The sequence below is a fragment of the Malaclemys terrapin genome, chromosome 21 (genome assembly GCF_027887155.1).
Source record: "Malaclemys terrapin pileata isolate rMalTer1 chromosome 21, rMalTer1.hap1, whole genome shotgun sequence".
Taxonomy (NCBI): domain Eukaryota; kingdom Metazoa; phylum Chordata; order Testudines; family Emydidae; genus Malaclemys; species Malaclemys terrapin.
Window position 1 is genome coordinate 13,932,713 of NC_071525.1, and position 20,839 is coordinate 13,953,551.

Genomic DNA, 20,839 nt, shown 5'->3' on the forward strand with positions numbered 1-20,839 from the left:
TTTGGCATCAGAAAACAAAAAAGTTTTCCATTTGACTTGAAGCAATCCCCCCCACAAATTATTTTGTCAGTTATTTGCTCAGCTTTAGTTACCAGTCGCCTACCTTGATGTATCTCCCGTATCTGAAGCATCCACAGCCACCCGGAAACACACAACTCTCCCCATCAAACAGCAGCCTGTTGTCGCACTGGCAGCCTTCGAAGCATCTCTCCGTGCACTGGGGTGAATTGGACAGTCCGGCACAGGTGAAATCGCAGGAGCGAGTGCAGAGTTCGTAGTGACTCTTAGCTGGGCAGGTGAGAGCTAGATTGTGAAACAAATGAGATGCAGAGATCCATGAAACACAAACTCCGCCATAGATAGTAACTACGTTCCTCTCCACTGACTTCTCTTATAAACACGCTGGTTAAGTGTGTGCACTCTGTCTGCCTCTAGAGGATAACAGCCTACTATTGATGCCAGTTTTCCATTAAGAAATACTTATTCCTGCAAGGTTCTACATGTAGGAGCAACCAATGCAGGCCACACCTACAGAATGGAGGACTGTATCCTGAACAGCAAAGGATCTGGATGAGCAGCCAGATGCAAACTTCCAGAGTAATGCTGTGGCAAAAAGGCCTAATGTATCCCTCAGATATACAAACGGGGAGTAGCCATTAGGCACAAGAAGGGGATTTTACTTCTGTATAAGGCATTGGTGAGACTGATACTGGAACACTGCATCCAGCTCTGGTGCCCACATTTTTAAAAGGATGTTGCAAAACTGCAGCGGGTGGAAAAAAGAGCCACAAAAATGATTCGACGGCTGGAAAAAATGCCGGACAGTAAGAGACTTAAGGAGCTCAGTCTGTTCAGCTCATCAAATGGTGACCTGATTACAGTATGAAAATAACTTCAGGAGGAGAAAATAATGGGTACTAAAGGCCTCTTTAATCTCATGGAGAAAGACAGAACACAAACCAACAGCTGGGAGAGAAAGCCAGACAAATTCTAATCAGAAATAAGGCACAATTTTTTTAACAGTGGGGCTGTGGGAGATTAAACACTGGAACAAACTCCCAAGGGAAGTGGTGGATCAAGACTGGATGCCAATGTGTTTAGGCCAACACAAGTTATTGGCCTCCATTCAGGCATAACTGGGTGAAATTTAAGGTCTTGTGATTGACTGGGCACACTAGAGGATCTAATGGTCCCTCCTGGCCTCAGCATATATGAATCTCTGAATTAGCTCAAGTGGTAGCACTGTGCAGAAGGCCCCAGACCTGAAATGTGGTGATGACGGGGGATAGAATCATTTCCCTTTCCTCCACAGTTCAGTCTGGCCCAGCTGGCATCCTCCCTCACACTCCCTGGACTGACATGCTGTTTGCACATGCTTTAAGTGACACACAACAAGGTGAAATCTGGGCTATAGGTTGCTTTATAAACTCACGGCAGAAGGAGGATGTTCTCCAAGCTCTGATCTTGGCCCCAGCTGCCTGGCACGCAGCTGTGTAGCCCTGAAGGCTCTGGCAGAGGGTCTTGCCCGTCCCATTGGTAGCACACATGTCGTAGAGACAGTGGTTGAAGTACTCGGCAGGGCTGACCAGTGAGTGACAGTCTCTGAAGGGACCCGAGGCGGCTCTGATCAGACCACAAGACCTCTCAGTCTGGTATGGCGCTATCTGGGTTGCATTACAGATGGGGCATCTGTCATTGCAGCCATTGGTGCACATAGCACCATCAACGGGCACCTTCCAGGAGCTCCCAAACTCATCCGCATTCTGGGCGCTCTTCCAATTGGGCAGCAGGAAGTCATCATTCTTGTCTCCATTAAAGTTGCCGCACAAGCCACACACATGTCCCTTGTAGTTGCTGGGGATGGACACTAGGAGGTAGGAGGCAGCGTCATAAAGGACTTGTAGGCCAGAGGCTGACTGGACAATGATGTTGTTCCCCTCCTGATTGATCAGAAGCTTCCCCTCGTCTGTAGCCAGTGGAAGATTGTAGAGCTCACCGCCCACCTGTGCCAATAAGTGGAAAATTCACCTGTCACTGGTGGGAACTCAGCAACTGTGTCCTGGCGCCACACACACGCACAGGATTACAAATATTGTCAGAACTACACTAGAGTCAGCTGAGTAACACAAGCGTCAGTGGAGTTATTGTGGATAGATACTAGCCTCCATGAAGTTATTCTGGATGTACAGTGGTTTCAGAATAACTCCACATCCACACTGTCATTAATGGAGTTATTCTGGATTTACACTGGAATAACAATTTACAGTGGAATAACTCCAAATATTCATCAGTGTCAGTGGAGTAACTCGGGATATACACTCACATCAATGGATATACACTGGTGTCAATAGAGTCATTGTGGATTTGCACTAAGGTCAATAGATTTACACTTGTACAGGTGTGAGCAGAATCTGGGCTGGAATTAGGCCCTGTCTACACTAGCACTTCTGTTCGCAAAACTTTTGTCGCTCAGAGATGTGGAAAAAATAACCTCCCTGAGGGCTGGTCCACACTAAGCCCCCAGTTCGAACTAAGATATGCGACTTCAGCTACGTGAATAACTGAACTAAGTTCGAACTAAGATACTTCAGCTACGTGAATAATGTAGCTGAAGTCGAAGTATCTTAGTTCGAACTTAAAGGTACTTACCGCGGGTCCACACGTGGCAGGCAGGCTCCCCCGTCGACTCTGCCTACTCCTCTCATGGAGCAGGATTACCGGCGTTGAGGGCGAGCAGTTCCGGGATCGATTTATCGCGTCTAGACAAGACGCGATAAATCGATCCCAGAAGATCGATTGCTTGCCGCCAAACCAGCGGGTAAGTATAGATGTACCCTCAGAGACAAGTTTTGCTGGCATAAGCACTCGTGTGCACAGTGCTATGTCGGTGGGAGACCGTCTCCTGCCTTCCCGCCAGCATGGTTACTGCCGCTCATTGAGCTGGTTTTATTACGGCGACGGGAAAGCTTTCTCCTATCGGCATAACATGACTACACGTTACAGCTGTGCCGCCGTCAGCTTGTAAGTGTAGATGTGGCCTTACAAACACTTCCCTCCCTGCTGAGGCTTTGAGTAGCTGCAGATGAGGTCACCTGAGTTGACCTCACCCATTAGACCCTTTCATTTGCTTTCCACTTTCTGAACTGAATAAACTTTATTTCACTGGAGGATATTGGGTCAGTCATTGAGTAGACCTCAGATGTTGGTGACATTAATCTGAAATGTAAACTTACCATGACCTTCCACTTCCTCCCTCTCTCCATGGTGATGGTGTAACCATGAACGGAGACCACCACTGTCCTCATCCGAGCCATGCGGCCATCACCAGCATTCTCCTTCTGTATTACCACGGAGAAGTTCACCAGCCCAGCATCGCTGCTGCAGACTCTGGCTAAGGTGTAGGTGCAATTGCCATGTAGGTCGAAAGCCCATCCATCAAAGGTCAGGTAATGGGAATCACCAGCCACGGTGCATCTGCCTGCAGGATAGCAGCCCAGGACGCCGCTCTCCACCCTGCACTCCTCACTGGCTCCGCAGGAGGCCTCCTGGCACTCGACGACCCCATTGTCTTGGCACCGGCACTGCTCCCAGCAGGAGGCGCTGGTGTAGAACTCCTCTCCCTTCCTGTAGTACCTGCCCTGGTGCACACAGCCACACTGCTCGATGGGGACGCACCGGTCTCCGCTCCAGAGGAACCCGGCATCGCAGAAACACCCTTCGGCACAGGGAGCATCACAGCCGTCCGGCGCTGAGAGCCCATGGCAGGTGGCAGGGCAGCCACTCCCACAGAGCTCATAGTGGGAGTTACTGGGGCAGGTGGGGTCTGCAGGAGATGATGAGAGAGAATGTGCAGATGAGGGTGAGAAAGAGCTTGTGAAATCACTGAGTTTGTCAGAAAGAAAAATCCCCCCTGAACAATTTCATGTGAATTTAAAGCACTTTGGTTCCATCCATTTTTAAAATATTTTTTCTGATGATTTTTTTTATTATATTAATTTGTTTGCTTCCAAAATTGATCATTTTCTGAAATGAATATTTTCTGCTTGGTAAAATACAAAGATCAAACCCTTCAGTGGAAGATCAGGCTCCATGGCCCAAGCAGTCCCTCAAGGATACACGATCTGCATGAAGCCAAGTGACGAAGGGATAGAGTAAGACAAGGAGGGAGGAGAATATAACCATCAGAGACATAAAAGAAGGACAATATAATGAGGAGAAAGGAGAAGAAAAGAAGGCAATTGCAAAATTCAAACACCTAGAAGAAGAATGATGAAATCATCAACATGAAGATGAAGGACGACAAAACTGGAGGTGGTCAAGAATTTTCCACCAGAATGTTTTTCCTCTGGAAGATGCCATTTTGTTAAAATTGAAACTTTCTGTAGGAACCCAAATGTTTTGATTCCTGTACAACTGCCCTGCTTTTACCATTAGACTCTATAAAAATCAAGGGTGATGTCATGGTAGGGTAGACTACCTAACCAGGAAGAAGAGGTGGATGAGGTTTTTTTAAAACAACTAACAAAGTCATACAAAGCACAGGACTTGGTGGGAAAATAATATAGCAGGGCACAGATTATCCAACAAGTTCTTGGAATGTATTGGAGACCATTTTTCATTCAGAAGGTTGAGAATGCTACTAGGGAAGAGGCTGTTCTAAATTTGATTTTGATAAATAGGGACGACCTGGTTGAGACTTTGAAAGTGGAAGGCAGCTTAGGTGAAAGTGATCATGAAATGGTAGCGTTCATGATTCTAAGGAGTGGTAGGAGGGAAAACAGCACAATAAAGATAATGGATTTCAAGAAGGCAGACTTTAGCAAACTCAGGCAGTTGATAGGTAAGTTACTATGGGAAGCAAGTCTAAGGGGAAAAACAGTTCAAGAGAGTTGGCAGCCTTGTAGATGGGGGGGATGTGGTAGACATGTTGACTTTAGTAAAAGCTTTTTTTGTCTTGCATGACCTTCTCATAGACAAACTAGGGCAAAACAACCTAGATGGAGTTACTATAAGGTAGGTGCAAAACTGGTTGGAAAACCACTTCCAGAGAGTAGTTATCAGTGGTTCACCGTCAAGCTGGAAGGGCATAACGAGTGGGATCTCACAGGGATCAGTTCTGGATCCAGTTCTGTTCAATATCTTCATCAATGATTTATACAATAGCACGTACATGTATAAAGTTTGCAGATGATACCAAGCTGGGAGGGGTTGCAAGTGCTTTGGAGGATAGGATTAAAATTCAAAATGATCTGGACAAACTAGAGAAATGGTCTGAAGTAAATAGGATAAAATTCAATTAGGACAAATGCAAAGTACTCTATTTGGGAAAGAACAATCCGTTGCACACATACAAAATGGGAAATGACTGCCTCGAAGGGAGTACTGTGGAAAGGGATCTGGGGTCATAGTGGATCACAAGCTAAATATGATTCAACAGTGTAACACTGTTGCAAAAAAAGCAAACATCATTCTGGGATGTATTAGCAGGAGTGTTGTAAGCAAGACATGAGAAGTAATTCTTCCGCTCTACTCCAAACGGATTAGGCCTCAAATGGAGTATTGTGTCCAGTTCTGGGTGCCACATTTCAGGAAAGATGTGGACAAATTGGAGAAAGTTCAGAGAAGAGGAACAAACATGATTAAAGGTCTAGAAAATTTGACTTAGGAGGGAAGATTGAAAAATTGGGTTTGTTTAGTCTGGAGAAGAGAAGACTTTGGGGGACATGATAACAGGTTTCAACTACATAAAATATTGTTACAAGGAGGACGGAAAAAATTGTTCTCCTTAAACTCTGAGACAAGGACAAGAAGCAATGGGCTTAAATTGCAGCAAGGAGGTTTAGGTTGGACATTAGGAAAAACTTCCTGTCAGGGAAGTTAAGCACTAGAATAAACTACCTAGGGAGGTTGTGAATCTCCATCGTTGGAGATGTATAACAGCAGGTTAGATAAATACCTGTTAGTGGTGGGCAGGCGCAGCCTATCAGGGTAATCCGCTGGCAGGCCACGAGACAGTTTGTTTACATTGACTATCCGCAGGCACAGCTGCCCGCAGCTCCCAGGGGCAGGTTGCCCACCAGTGGTCTAGATAATACTTAGTCCTACCATGAGTGCAGGGAACTGGACTAGATGATGGCTCAGGGTCCCTTTTAGTCCTACGATTCTTTGAGACCACATCGTGTCAAACCAATCTGATAGCTTTCTTTCATAGGATAACGAGTCTTGTGGATAAGGGAGAAGCAGTGGATGTGGTATACCTAGACTTTAGTAAGGCATTTGACACGGTCTCGCATAATATTCTTATCGATAAACTAGGCAAATACAATTTAAAGGGGGCTACTATAAGGTGGGTGCATAACTGGCTGGATAACTGTACTCATAGAGTAGTTATTAATGGTTCCCAATCCTGCTGGAAAGGTATAACGAGTGGGGTTCCGCAGGGGTCTGTTTTGGGACCGGCTCTGTTCAATATCTTCATTAACGACTTAGATGTTGGCATAGAAAGTACGCTTATTAAGTTTGCAGATGATACCAAACTGGGAGGGATTGCAACTGCTTTGGAGGACAGGGTCATAATTCAAAATGATCTGGACAAATTGGAGAAATGGTCTGAGTTAAACAGGATGAAGTTTAACAAAGACAAATGCAAAGTGCTCCACTTAGGAAGGAAAAATCAGTTTCACACATACAGAATGGGAAGAGACTGTCTAGGAAGGAGTACAGCAGAAAGGGATCTAGGGGTTATAGTGGACCACAAGCTAAATATGAGTCAACAGTGTGATGCTGTTGCAAAAAAAGCAAACGTGATTCTGGGATGTATTCACAGGTTTGTTGTGAGCAAGACATGAGAAGTCATTCTTCCGCTCTACTCTGCTCTGATTAGGCCTCAGCTGGAGTATTGTGTCCAGTTCTGGGCACCGCATTTTAAAAAAGATGTGGAGAAATTGGAGCGGGTCCAGAGAAGAGCCACAAGAATGATTAAAGGTCTTGAGAACATGACCTATGAAGGAAGGCTGAAAGAATTGGGTTTGTTTAGTTTGGAAAAGAGAAGACTGAGAGGGGACATGATGGCAGTTTTCAGGTATCTAAAAGGGTGTCATAAGGAGGAGGAGAAAACTTGTTCACCTTAGCCTCTAAGGATAGAACAAGAAGCAATGGGCTTAAACTGCAGCAAGGGAGGTTTAGGTTGGACATTAGGAAAAAGTTCCTAACTGTCAGGGTGGTTAAACACTGGAATAAATTGCCTAGGGAGGTTGTGGAATCTCCATCTCTGGAGATATTTAAGAGTAGGTTAGATAAATGTCTATCAGGGATGGTCTAGACAGTATTTGGTCCTGCCATGCGGGCAGGGGACTGGACTCGATGACCTCTCGAGGTCCCTTCCAGTCCTAGAATCTATGAATCCCCTCCTAGAGTTGGTGATAGAACCCAGGAGTGCTGATTCTCAGCCCCTCTTCTCTAACCACTCGACTCTCCTTGCGGTGCTGAGGATAGAACCTGGAAATCCCCTAGTTTCCCCTGCTCTAACCCACTAGACCCACTCAACCAGGGATAGAAGATGGGGATTGGTCCTGCTTTGAGCAGGAGGTTGGACTAGATGACCTCCTGAGGTCCCTTCCAACCCCTGATATTCTATGATTCTATGAGTCCTGACTCCCCCCACCCCCCTAGCTCTTACCCACTAGATCCCACCCAGAGGCCACTTTAAGGATCTTTGATGACAAGTTTTCTCTTCACCCTGAATTAGTGTTCATCCCAGAAGAAGAGACCAAGTTACCACAGAAACTGTTGGATCGCCATGGCTCTATAGTCACCCCAGCAGCCTGGCAGGCTGCGGCATAGCTGGCGAGGTTCTGGCATACAACAGCCTGCTGCCCCCTGAAGAAGCAATAGTCATAGATACAATCTTGGAAGTAGCCCTCAGGAGGGACTTTGCGATGGCACTCTCGGAAGGGCCCAGCCGTCGATAGGATCATCCCGCATTCCCCCTGGATTTTCCGCTGGTGTCTATCGATGGCTGCTAGGTTGGAGCACTCCTGCTTCTCAGGTTCAGTGCAGTCAGGTGTCTCTGCCACCCGCCAGCTCTGCCCGAAGGCCGTTGCATTCGGGGCCACTCTGCCGTCCCTCATGGTCAGCTCGTCTCCCTTGTCGCCATTGAAGTTCCCACAGAGACCGCACAGGGAGCCAGCATAAGTGCTTGGGGCAGTGAGGGTGACCCGGCCCTGCCAGTCGAAGGCGATGGTGAGATGGAAGTCAGTCTGAATCGCTGCATCCTGCCCTCTCCGGTACATGGAGATTTTGCCATCGTCGGTGCTGTACGGCAGGTTGATGAGCACGCCATTCACCTGCGAGCAATGGGCAGGGGACCGGTGAGAGCGGCAGAGACATCATCCTGCAAAGCCCCCATGTGCCTTCCAGCAGTGGAATGCAGCTGCCTGTGGGGTGGGGCATGTTTAACAGCCGTGCAGAAATGCTACACGGGGATCACCCACCCAGCACTGAATGCAGCCCCTGCTGGAGTGGGGCATGTTTAACAGCCGTGCAGAAATGCTACACGGGGATCACCCACCCAGCACTGAATGCAGCCCCTGCTGGAGTGGGGCATGTTTAACAGCTGTGCAGAAATGCTACACGGGGATCACCCACCCAGCACTGAATGCAGCCCCTGCTGGAGTGGGGCATGTTTAACAGCCGTGCAGAAATGCTACACAGGGATCACCCACCCAGCACTGAATGCAGCCCCTGCTGGAGTGGGGCATGTTTAACAGCCGTGCAGAATCACTACATGGGCATCATGCACCAAGCACTGAAATCCTCAAGGCTTATAAAAACAAACCACGTTTGAAGGCTGTGGGCTGGATGCTGATATCATTTTAGCTGGTTAAAAAAAAATAAAATTGGAAAAATGATCCTCAAAAGCATTTTCATGCCTTTAGATTATTAACACTGGTTGAATTTTGACTTTTCAGAATTTTCAGTGGCATACGTTGGTTTTCTTCTCTCCCCACCCCGCATTTTTGAATGAATCCTGCCTTGTGCAAATCAGCAACAAGCAGCACCACAATGAAACCCCACAACAGCCCAGGAGGACAATGATCAAACACAAACTTGAAGAAAACACTGAGAAAATCTAAAGCAAAGAAAAACTCGCTCGTCTCCTATCTGCACCCCGTTCACTTCCAAGGCCAGGTGTTCTTTGTCAGTTCCTCAAAACATGGCACAAGTCAATGATACATTTTTGACTCTTATGGTAAATGTAAGAGGGGTGTGAAAATCTCTGACTTTGAATAAGGGGTTGGCAGTTGGAAGAGGCTTGTGGGGAAAACTTTCAGAGCTGTTCTCTGGGCTGTGTTTTAGAGGAGGTCAGCCTACGTGACCACAACAGTCCTTTCTGGCTTTGAAATCTCTGACAATGTGAACTAGATGATCACAATGGTCCCAATGACGACACGTGAATACCCGAACAAAGGGGTGACCGTGGCTGACCCTTAGGGCTGATCACAACTTTCCTGGCAAAACTATTTTTTGATGGAAAATTGATTGGTTTATTGAATGACATTTTCTGCAAAAGTACCGGCCACAAAAAATTGGATATTTTTTTTGTAGCAAAACTGAGTTTTCAACCCCATCAATCACTTTTTGCCTCAAACTGAAATATTTTGTCCAAAAAATGAAATATTTTGCTTCTGAAATGCCACCATCCTGCTTCATGGGAGTTGTAGTTTGGGTTGCCATTTTCCTTTATGTGCTGAGCCCCCCAGCTGGCCTCCATCTCCCATGATGCCCTGTGGCCATGTGCTGCCATGATGCACTGCCTTTCTTCACCAAGAGGAGAGCGCTTGATGCATCATGGGAGATGTAGTCTGACCTGAAGGCCCAAACTACCGAGGAACCCAAACTACAACTCCCCTGAGGCACTGTGGTGGCATTTCAGAAAGGAAATATTTCGGTTTTGAGGCAGAATGTTTCAGATTTAGAGTTTTTTTTGCCAAAAACTTGAAATTTTCCCTGCAGAATCTCCATCCCCTCCCCATTTTCCACCCAACTCCACTGATGACACATACAGAAGGAAGATGAAAACTGCAATGATGAGTGAAGACAGTAAAGAAGACGACGGGGGAAAATTGGATAATGACCTAAACCAGGAAGCTGCGGACACAATGCAACGCAAAGCAGAAGCTCTAATGAATGGTATCTCGGGACTGGGCGATGAATGAACTCACCAGAACTCTTCCTGGATAGTCCCTGCTGACCGTGATGTTCACTCCGTACACTCGGACTTCCACGGCTCTGGTGAAGGACACGGCTTGGAAGCCCCTGTTGTCGTTCTGTACCAGGACCTGGAAATCCACCAGCTCTTCCCGCTCCTGGCACCGCCCAGCCAATTGATACAGGCAGCTGCCCTGGAAGTCGAACCTCTGCCCGTCGAAGCTGGTGTAGTGGGGGTCCCCGCTGGCCGTGCAACTGGCGTAGCCAGTGGGGTAGCAGTTTGGGAAGCCCTTCTTCACCTGGCACTGCTCCCCAGTCCTGCACCCTGCAGCCTCGCAGCTCACCTGCCTGCTCTGTGGGTCGCATACGCAGCGTCTGGTGCAGGTGCTGTCCCCCCAGAATTGCTCTCCGGGAGCATAGAGATGCCCCTGGAACTCGCACCCACAGCCGGCCTTGCGGATGCATTTCCCAGCGTCCAGCACGAAGCCCTCATTGCACTGGCAGGTCTCCACACAGGGCAAGGAGCAGTTGTCAGGGGCTGCTTGGTCATTGCAGGTGGCAGGACACGCGGAGCCACAGAGCTGGTACTGGCTGTTCTCCGGGCAGGGCAGAGCTGTCAAAGGGATGGGACATGGGGGTCACTGGGAATATCGCTGCATTTGGCCAGTTTGGCACAGTGCTGAGGGGCCCCGGCAAACGCTGTGCAGCAGAGCAGCCCCAGCGATGCTCCCGAATGCACCATGAGCTCTGACCCACAGAACTGAAGGTGGCAGAACCCCTCAGGTCCCACCTCCTCCAGCCCCCTCTGCCAGGGCCGGACTGTCCCCTGTTCTCAGATCTGTCCATCTAGCATTAAATGTCCTCAGCAATGGGACTTCTTTGGGGAGAAGGTCCCCTGGCCCCATAGATCTGCCCATTAGCACGTGTTCCCCGCTGGTTTCCCCTGGCTCATGCTCATCCCATCACCCTGGGACCACCCTACACAATTCCCCTCTACCAGGGTGTACTCACAGCATCCCACCAGCGTCCTCCACTCAGAGATATCCAACCCCTCTTCCCGGCAGGCATCGGCGTAGCTCGTCAGCGCCTGGCACAGCATCTCCTGGTGGCCATCGCTCATGCACAGCTCGTAGACGCAGTTGTCCAGGTAGATTTTGGGATCGATCATGGAGTGGCACCGGCTGAAGGGGCCGCCCGCCTCTTTGGTGATCCAGCCACAGAAGGGCTCAGCTTTGTACCTGCTGACTAGCTCTGGGGAGCAGCTCTTGCATTCCCCGTGGCAGTCGTCCCAGCAGAACCTGTCCCCATCCTCCACCTTCCAGCTCTTCCCGAACTCCACGGGGCTGGCAGCCAGCACCCCCGTGGGGGTGGTGAAGTCATCCCCAGGGTCTCCGTTGTAGTTGCCACACAGGCCGCACACACGCTCCCAGAAGCTGCTAGAGAGCTGCACCACCAGGGAGCTGCCCCAGTCATAGGAGACCCTCAGGGAGAAGTCAGTCTCGATGACCACCGAGCCCCCACTCTGATACACCCTCAGCTTCCCCTCCATCAGGGAGACGGGGAGGCTGGAGCTCCGGGCATTCACCTGCGGGGTGTACAAATCAATTGTTGACTATCCAAGCTGCTGAGACCCCAGGTCCACCAGCTCCACTTAGCTTGGCTACTGCAGCTCCCCCCTTCAGCAGCCTTCCAGACAGTCCCAGCTCCAGACCGGGTAGACCTCTCATGGGGATTTATCCTGTGGTGCTTCTCCCCGAGGGACCCATGAAATCCAGCCCATTTTGAGACACGATGAATGAGGCCACCCAAGAATTCATCATTCCCCTTTGGATACAGGCTGCAGGTCGGGAGTGAGGGGCACCAGCAGAGCTCTAGAGTGGGGGAGCCAAGGGCTGGTATAACAGGGCGCACTGAGATTCACAGGACTACAAGGAAATCCAGAAATAAGGCCTACCACATTGCGGACTCTCACCTGCACCAGCCCCTTTGTGTATCTGTCCATCGAAATGGTGACATTGTAGACACGGACTGTCACGAAAGCAACAGAGGAAACGCGTGTGTTGCGCTGGTTCTGGTTCTTGGCCTCGACACTGAATGATGGGAGAGTGGTGTCCGAGCCGCAGATCCTGGCGATGGCATAGGTGCAGGTGCCCGTGAAGTTGAAAGTCTGCCCATCGAAGGTGTGATAATGCGATTCTCCCTGCACCCGGCAGGTGGATTCTGACTCGGCTACGCACGCTGGGCTGCAGTTCGTGATCTCGCATCTCTCCTTCTTCCTGCACTCAATGGTGCTGCAGGACTGTGGGCTGTCTAGAGAGAAAGGTTTGCCAGGCCACAAAACCCCCCACACCAGCTGTGATAGATGTGCTGCATTGCGTCATTGACCCACATATCTGTCGTAACATCTAGCAAAGAGCAGAACTGGTCCTGAGCTGAAGAAGAGCTCTGTAGCTCAAAAGCTTGTCTCTTTCACCCGTTGGTCCAATCAACAATATTTCCTCACCCACCTTGTCTCTCTAACAAACACAGGTTTGGCAGGGTTCGATTTTTATTGTTTTATAATTTTGACAGATAATATCGATTTGTTTTCAAGCATTGTTTTCAATTAGTATCAATTTAAATGTTCATGGTTTTAAGCACTTTCCCCTCTATTTTTTTAAATCAATTTCTATTTCCACAGCCCTGGGAAATTATGGGAGGGGGGAGGCAGACGCTAATGATTTAATGACAGTAGATGTTGAGATTCGAAAAGCTTTAGAACCGATAAAACAAAAATTGTCCACATTGTTTGTCCAACTCTACCAAGGAAATATCTTCACATTAAACTCTAATAAATTCTCAAATAGCATTTTTCTTACGTTGCCAGTCTGTAAAAGTCAATGATCATCGGTGGAAATATTTTCTTATCAGTTTTGGGTGGGTAGTGAAAGTGACATTTGCCAGCAACATTTCCTCACAACAATCTAGGCCTTCCACGCATTCGTGCATTTGGTAGTATAGAGCTAGGCTTGGACGGACTCGGTTTTTTTATCAGTAAATGTCAATTAATGTCCGTTTCGCCTTACACGCAGGAAACTAACGAAATAACATTTCCATTGATAACCATTGACATTTCCAGACAGGCCAAGGGAAAAGATGGCTGCTTGAGAACTAATTGGAGATTGATTGACAGCTATTTACTTGGTAGATTTTGACAAGCACTGTTGACAGTTTGTGTTTGAACAGTTCTAAAGGTTTAACTTTTTGAATCTCAAAGTCTGTCATTAAATAATTAGCATCTGCTGCCCCCATCATTTCCCACAACTGCACACATTTAAACAAATAAAAAAGACCTTAAAATGGATAATTCTGTGCAGCTCTGAACATTTAAATCGATAACAATAAAATAAAAAGAAATTAAAAAGAACAATTGATGTTCTCTCGGAAAATTATGTGACCAATTCAAGGCATTGGCTCATAAAGCCAAAAATGTTTGGACACACCTCCTGACAGAAAAGAAATCAGCATGAGATTCGTTCTACTGAACATTTTTTACATTGTTAGCGTATTTGGTAGCACCTATAATAATACCACCACCACCACCAAGCTCCTCTGTAGCACTTGTCATCCATAGATCTCCCTGGGCTTTACCGAGGAAGTTAATATCATTATTCCCATTTGACAGATGGGGAAACTGAGGCAAAGAGGGGCAAGTGATGTACCCAAGGTCACCCAGCAGCAGAGCCGACAATTCTCAAATAGACCCCCAGGACTAATGAGGGGCACACCAGTGCTCTACCTATTTACCCATGCTGCCTTACCCCACTCTAGAGCCTCCAACCAAGGCTGAGGCCCAGTTGTGCTAGGTGCTGTACAGATACATTCTAAGATTCAGGCCCCACGGTGAAAAACCTAAAGAGGGGCAGGTAGGATTGCTATTCCCGAAAGCTCTTTGGGGCAGGGGCTGGCTTTTTTACTGTGTCTGTAGAACCACAGGGTCCTGGTCCATGATGGGGCTCCTCGGCGCTACTAGCACACTGATAATGGCCCCATTTTTCAGATGGGGAAACTGAGTCATAACGCCTCAGTGACTTGTGTGAGTGTGATGGGAGTTAGGCACTGAACCTTGGACCACTGAACTGAGGAAATTTAGGCAGCTGAGGATGTCGGTGGTACCTAAATGTTAGATTTCAGCCTCTAAAGAGTCAGCCAGGCACCTAAGAAGGGGCCAGACTGGGGCGTTAAGTACAAAAATCTGTAAGTCTTGGTGGATCTGGCTTTTGGCACCTATCTTCGTCATCAGGTGCCTAAAATACCTTTGGAAACATGGCCTGTAGTCCCTCTTGGAATGTCTACACAGTACCCTAAGCCTGGACTCTAACTCAGGTTTGACTCCAAGATCCCCTTCCATCCACACACAAATCAGTCTGACAAGGGTTAGCAAGAGTCCTAGGACCCTACTGGGGGTGGGGGCGGTTAGAGCATGAGTCCTGCTGCCACCTGGTGCCAAGCCCCTTCACTTTGCAGTGTGGACGCAGCTCAAGCCACAGATCTGGGTCAGAACACTGAGTCTGCAAGCCTGAATCCCACAGACTCAGGTTTACAGTACAATGTAGATGTCCCCTTTGTGTCTCAGATCCTCAGCTGGCCTATAACAATACCTAGCTTTTATACAGCCTGTGTGAAATAACTGGGCTTGTCTGGATTCGATTTTGGTTGTTCAATGTCAACGACACAGAACAGACGATCCACTGGAAAATATTTCCATCCATAATAATCAAAATGTATAGCTAGGCAAAGAAAGAAAGATGCAGCCTGAGACCACCTTAGAGTTTGGTTTAAGATTATTTCTTTTGTCTATTTTGACATGTGACACTGGCAATATGTTTTTTGACGGTGATAAAGCTTTAACTTTTTATATCTCAGTGTTTGCTGTTATTAAATAATTATTGTCTGACCCTCCCCCTATAATTTCTTGCAACTGTGAACATTTAAATGAATAAAAATGGAAAAGAAATGTTTAAACCCATGATTTTGTGCACGGGTGAAAAGTTAAACTTAAATGATTAAAACTAAGCTTCAATATTATCTGTCAAAATTATCAAACAATAAAAGTTAAATTCTGCCAAGCCTAGACATAATACAACCATTAAAATAGTCTGTTTTATTTTAAAAAAACTAACCATGCAGGTCAGCTGCTCAGTACAGATGGAAACATTTGATCTTCTTTTCTAGATCAAAGTGTGACCTGTTTGCCTTGCAATGAGACAGTATGACACAGTGTCAGAGTGTTTCCTTACAGCACAAGCAGGAGCCATTTCGATCTAAAGAATGAGATAAGATATTTCAGTCTGTACTTAGTAGCGGCCTTCCGGTTTGGTTTGGTTTTTTCCCCTACAGCAAGGTTGCCATCCATTTGGTGTCACAGAGAAACAAAGCCCAGCGGGAGACTCTGATCTGGAAAAGAAGATCAGATGTTTCTGTCTCTATTAAGTAGCAACTGCACTTGCGGCTTTTTAAAAAATAAAATATAAAAATAAAATGGAATATTCCAGTTTTTCTCTTGTGTCATATTATGCACCATTACTCCTGTGATGTCTTGAAATAACATAAAAATAATCAAAATAATATTCAGAAACCTCTCAAATAAATTGCAATATGAACATTTCATTTTGAAACCAAGTTTTGCAATTTTCCCCAAACGGAGAACTGCCCCCAAATCATTCCTAGAGCAGAGCTGTTAGAAAAAAAGCCAATTTTGAGTTAAAAATGGCCAGTGATGACGAATCCACCACAACGCTTGGGAAATTGTTCCAATAGTTAATTACTTTCACTGGTAAAAAGTTATGACTTATTTCCAGCCTGAAATTGTCTAGCTTCAATTTCCAGCCCTTGGATCATGTTAGACCTTTCTCTGTGAGACTGAAGAGCCCGTTATTAAATATTTTGTTCCCCAGATCGGTGCTTTAGGGGTATGGAACGGCTTCCGTATGAGGAGAGATTAATGAGGCTGGGACTTTTCAGCTTGGAAAAGAGACGACTAAGGGGGGATATGATAGAGGTCTATAAAATCATGACTGGTGTGGAGAAGGTAAATAAGGAAATGTTATTTACTCCTTCTCTTAACACAAGAACTAGGGGTAACCCAATTAAATTAATAGCCAGCAGGTTTAAAACAAACAAAAGGAAGTATTTCTTCACACAATGTACAGTCAGTCTGTGGAACTCTTTGCCAGAGGATGTTGTGAAGGCCAAGACTATAACAGGGTTAAAAAAAGAACTAGATAAATTAATGGAGGACAGGTCCATCAATGGCTATTAGCCAGGATGGGCAGGGATGGTGTCTCTAGCCTCTGTTTGCCAGAAGCTGGGAATGGGCGATGGGATGGAGCACTTGATGATTACCTGTTCTGCTCATTCCCTCTGGGCACTTGGCATTGGCCACTGTCGGGAGACAGGATACTGGGCTAGATGGACCTTTGGTCTGACCCAGTCTGGCCATTCTTATGTTCTTATGTACTTATAGACTGTAATCAAGTTACCCCTTAACTGTCTCTTTGTTAAGCTAAGTCGATGGAGTTCCTTGAGGCTATCATGTTAGTGCAGGTTTTCTAATCCTTTAATCACTCTCATGGCTCTCTTCCCAGCCCTCCCCAGTTTAGCCTGATGGTGAACGTGCTCACCTGGAAGTAGCCCAGCCTTCATTCAAGCCCCGCCTTCCATGAATATTTAATTATTTATACAAAATGGAACCGCTTCAACATTGAAACATTCCCCCCCGCTACCAGCTCAGCCCACGGCTTTGGGGTTAGGCCATTCACCTCTATGTAGCACAAGCTGGGGTTAAATCTTTGCCCAGACTGGGAGGTGTCTCCCCCATCTCAGGGGAGCGGCATAACCCCTGGGCTCCAGCTATCACATGGATGGTTTCTAAACCTCCTTGTGAATCTCACCCAAATGTTTTTTATTTGTCAAATTTGTGACTGGTTTTGGGTCATCCTAAAACTGCCTTTTTTAGCAAACAAGCCATTTGTCTGGAAACTGTCCCCGAACCCCACATACAAGAAACGAAGATAGAAAAAATTGGACTTACCGCACCTGCAGAGAGCCTGCGAGCCGTACCCCGCAAACTCCGTTGAGATCCCAAAACTCAGCACCCCAAAGACAGAGCTGGGGCTCTCCAGGGAGTGGGAGCCAACCCCTTCACCCAAGTCATACTCTGCCCAGGAGAAATCCGTGCCCTGGATTGGTTTCCATTGGACGTTGCTGAGCAATTGTCCATCCCTGGTGGTCCCGTCAGCTTCGGAGCTCTTTGCAATGATCAGTGCGTAGTTCTGGAAGCCCTTTATCCCATCCAGGTGGTAGGACCTGCAGTAGTTTGTGGTGGGAGGGATGTTGATGATGAAGGGGTCATATGTGGAGCCCTCTTTGCTTCTGCCCGTGAAGAAGAAGACAACTTGGATTCCAGCACTGGAGGTGATGTACAAGGGCTTGGAGTGTGTGATATCAAGGGTCACCACCTCCCCAGCCACCATGTCCTTCCTGGAGATCTCTCTCCCTGAGTGATAACTTAGGTGGCTCCTCTGGGAGGCTACAATATACACCAAGTCATACTTAGGTTGGAAAGATAAGGGCGGGATGATGAAGGTGGTGCCCCAGCTGGAGACAGGCAAGAGCTGTTCGACCACGTGGTCACACGAGCTGTGTTTGGAGGTGCAGCTATGGCCGCTCAGGACGGCCACGTGTTTCCAGGACACTATCCTAGAGCCGGACAAGTCTTCTCGGCTTTGGAACTGGGCAGCTTCGAAAGCCAGGAGGAAAACGGTGAGTCTGCTTCCCGCTGCATACTTGACCCCTCGGAAAGTCACTGCTCCTTTCAGATGGACACTGACCGTGGTGGGGAAGTTCCAAGCCACCACAGCAAACTCCTTGTAGGGGTCATCCGCCTTGCCGCTTGGCGTCATGGCATAATACAACCTCCCCATACTCTCCACAGGGTACACAACAGTAGTTTCAGACGTATACTGCTTGTAGCTGAGAGACAGGACAGTGATGTCTTTATTGGCACAGACCAGCACAGTGCTGTTGAACGTCCCACTGCCCACCATCTCCACGGAAGGTGGCAAATGCACTGTCACTGTCTGCCCTTGCTCCACCGTGATCTCTCTCCGGAAGGTGGACTTGTGCATGGTGACAGTGACCAAGGTGATGGCAGAGTAGCCGGTGATGAGCAGCTGGAAGTCAGGATCTTCGCCCTTGTGACTGTTCTGCATGAAAACGGTGATGAACTCCCGGCCGAGGTGGCTGGACTCACAGAGGCCTGGAAGGAGCACACACAGCAAACTAAAACTAAGGCAATTCCAGACACCACCTGAGCACATAACACGCCAACAGCATCTAGCAGACAAAGGTCTCATAAGATCCAATGGCCAGAAGTTGATGCTAGGCAAATTCAGACTGGAAATAAGGTGCAAATTCTTAGAGGGTAATGATCCATTGGAGCAATTTACCGAAAGTTGTGGGAGATTCTCCATCACTGGCCATTTTTAAACCAAGATGGGATGTTTCTCTGAAAGATCTGCTCTAGTTCAAACAGGAATGAATTGAGGGACATTCTCTGGCCTATGTTGTACAGGGGGTCAAAGTAGATGATCACAGTGACAGTTTCTGGCCTTTGAATATAAGAATCTCTGAATATGAAGCAATTTTGTGGCAAGCAGAGATTTGCCAGGGGGTTAGATTGTATCTCACAAACTTAGAACATCAAGAGTTTCCAGAAGATTGGAAGAGTGTTAATGATGTCATGGCTAGAGGCTGGTTAGTTTGACAACAAGCCTGGGCAAAATAATGGAAAAGTTGATACAGGATTAAAGAATGAGACTATAATTCTTGCCAATCAACCTGGTTGTAGGAGATAAAAACGTAAGAATGGCCATACTGGGTCAGACCAATGGTCCATCTAGTCCAGTATCCTGTCTTCCGACAGTGGCCAAGTGCTTCAGAGGGAATGAACAGAACAGACCAATTACTGAGGGACTCCATCACCTGTCATCCATTCCCAGTTTCTGGCAGCTAGAGGCTAGAGACACCCAGAGCATGGGGTTGCGTTCCTGACCTATTGGCTAATAGCCATTGATGGACCTATCTTCCATGAAATTATCAAATTCTTTTTTGAATCCAGTTACACTTTTGGCCTTCACAACATCCCTTGGCATGGAAAATAGGTCTGGTCAAACACACCAATTTCATTCTTTGATAAGATTACAAGTTTGGTTGATGGAGGTAACTGTAGATGTAATAGACTTTTGTAAGGGTTTGACTTAGCAATGCACCATGTGCTGATCAAAAAATTAGCCCTATGCAATATCAACAGAGCACATGTTAAATGGATCAAGAGCTGGAGAACTGGTGGATCATGGTCAAATGGGGTGGGGGGTTCTGCAGGGATTGGTACATTTTCACCAGTAATCTGGAAGTAAATAGTCACTGCTGATAAAATTGGCAGATGACACAAAGTTTGGTGGAATGGTAAAGAACAGTGAGGCTGTTACCCAGAGCAATCTGGGTCGCTTGGTGAGCTGGGCCCATTCAGACAAAATGTGGTTTAATATCTCTGAATGCCAAGTTCTACATCTAGGAAGAAGGAATGCAGGCGAGAGCTCCAGGCTGGGGAACTGTACACTGGGAAGCAGTGACTCCGGAAAGAATAGAGGAGCCATAACGGAAAAGCCACTCAACATGAGCTCCCAGGGCTACTGCAGTCCTTGGCTGTATAAACAGGGGAATAGTGAGTAGGAGTCGAGAAGCAATTTCCCCTCTGTGTATGGCTTTGGAGAGACTGCCACTGGGATCCTCCTGCATCCAATTCTGGTGTCTGCATTTTAAAAAAGCTATTGAAAAATTGCATAGAGGACAGGGAAGAGCCAGCAAAAGGATTCGGGGCAGGAGAAAAATGACAGCAAGAGACGTACAGAGCTCGCTGTGCTTAGCTGATCAAAAAGAAGATTGAGAGGTACCTTGACTCCCGTATATAAATAACTTCCTGGAGAGGAAAACGCAGGGGCTAAAGGAAGGCAGAAGAGCCAATGGCTGGGAGTCCAAGCCAGACATATTCCAACTGGAAATTAGGCTCAACTTTTTAACAGTGCCGGCATTAAGCAGTGGCACAAACTTGCAAGGAAAGTTCTGGCTTCTTCAGCTATGTCTGCACAGCAGAGAAAAATCCGCGGCTGGCCTGTGCGAACCGCTTTGGGCCCGCGGGGCTCTGGCCGCGGGGCTCTTTCATTGCTGTGTAAACTGCCCATCTTTGGCTGGGCCTGGGATCCTCCCATCTCGCAGCGACTGGGCTCAGTACGGTGGGGGGAGATGGCTGGGTGATTTCCCCTGGCCTGTGATATGTTGGAGGTCAGACTCCATGGCCTTAAACTCTGTGAATCAAGAAATCCACTTATGCTTTAGCAGAGACACCTCCACTATCCCTTAGCCCCACAGCCAGGAGCAGCTGGACAAAAAACTGGTGAAGTCACCGGTACTCCGCCAAAGCATTGCCTAGCAGAGCTGAGTGTATGTTTGTCTGCTGCCCCCTGCTGGAGGGGATGAGCCCTGCTCTGTGTGTGTGTATGTGTGTGTGTGTGTGTGTCCATGCCACCCC

The 20,839-nt window shown here is 47.4% G+C and overlaps 1 protein-coding gene across 1 annotated transcript in view; it reads right to left on the reverse strand.

The window, feature by feature from the left end:
• Positions 1 to 20,839, reverse strand: part of LOC128827336 (IgGFc-binding protein-like) — a 28,341-nt gene that overhangs the window by 1,412 nt on the left and 6,090 nt on the right. Inside the window, exons 4-11 of the mRNA XM_054011195.1 lie at positions 17,282 to 18,508; positions 12,182 to 12,519; positions 11,221 to 11,794; positions 10,224 to 10,822; positions 7,778 to 8,345; positions 3,234 to 3,823; positions 1,433 to 2,003; positions 104 to 303 (exon numbers count right to left, since the gene is read on the reverse strand). Of these exons, the coding sequence (XP_053867170.1) occupies positions 104 to 303; positions 1,433 to 2,003; positions 3,234 to 3,823; positions 7,778 to 8,345; positions 10,224 to 10,822; positions 11,221 to 11,794; positions 12,182 to 12,519; positions 17,282 to 18,508 (4,667 nt within the window). The remainder of the gene's footprint in view (positions 1 to 103; positions 304 to 1,432; positions 2,004 to 3,233; positions 3,824 to 7,777; positions 8,346 to 10,223; positions 10,823 to 11,220; positions 11,795 to 12,181; positions 12,520 to 17,281; positions 18,509 to 20,839) is intronic.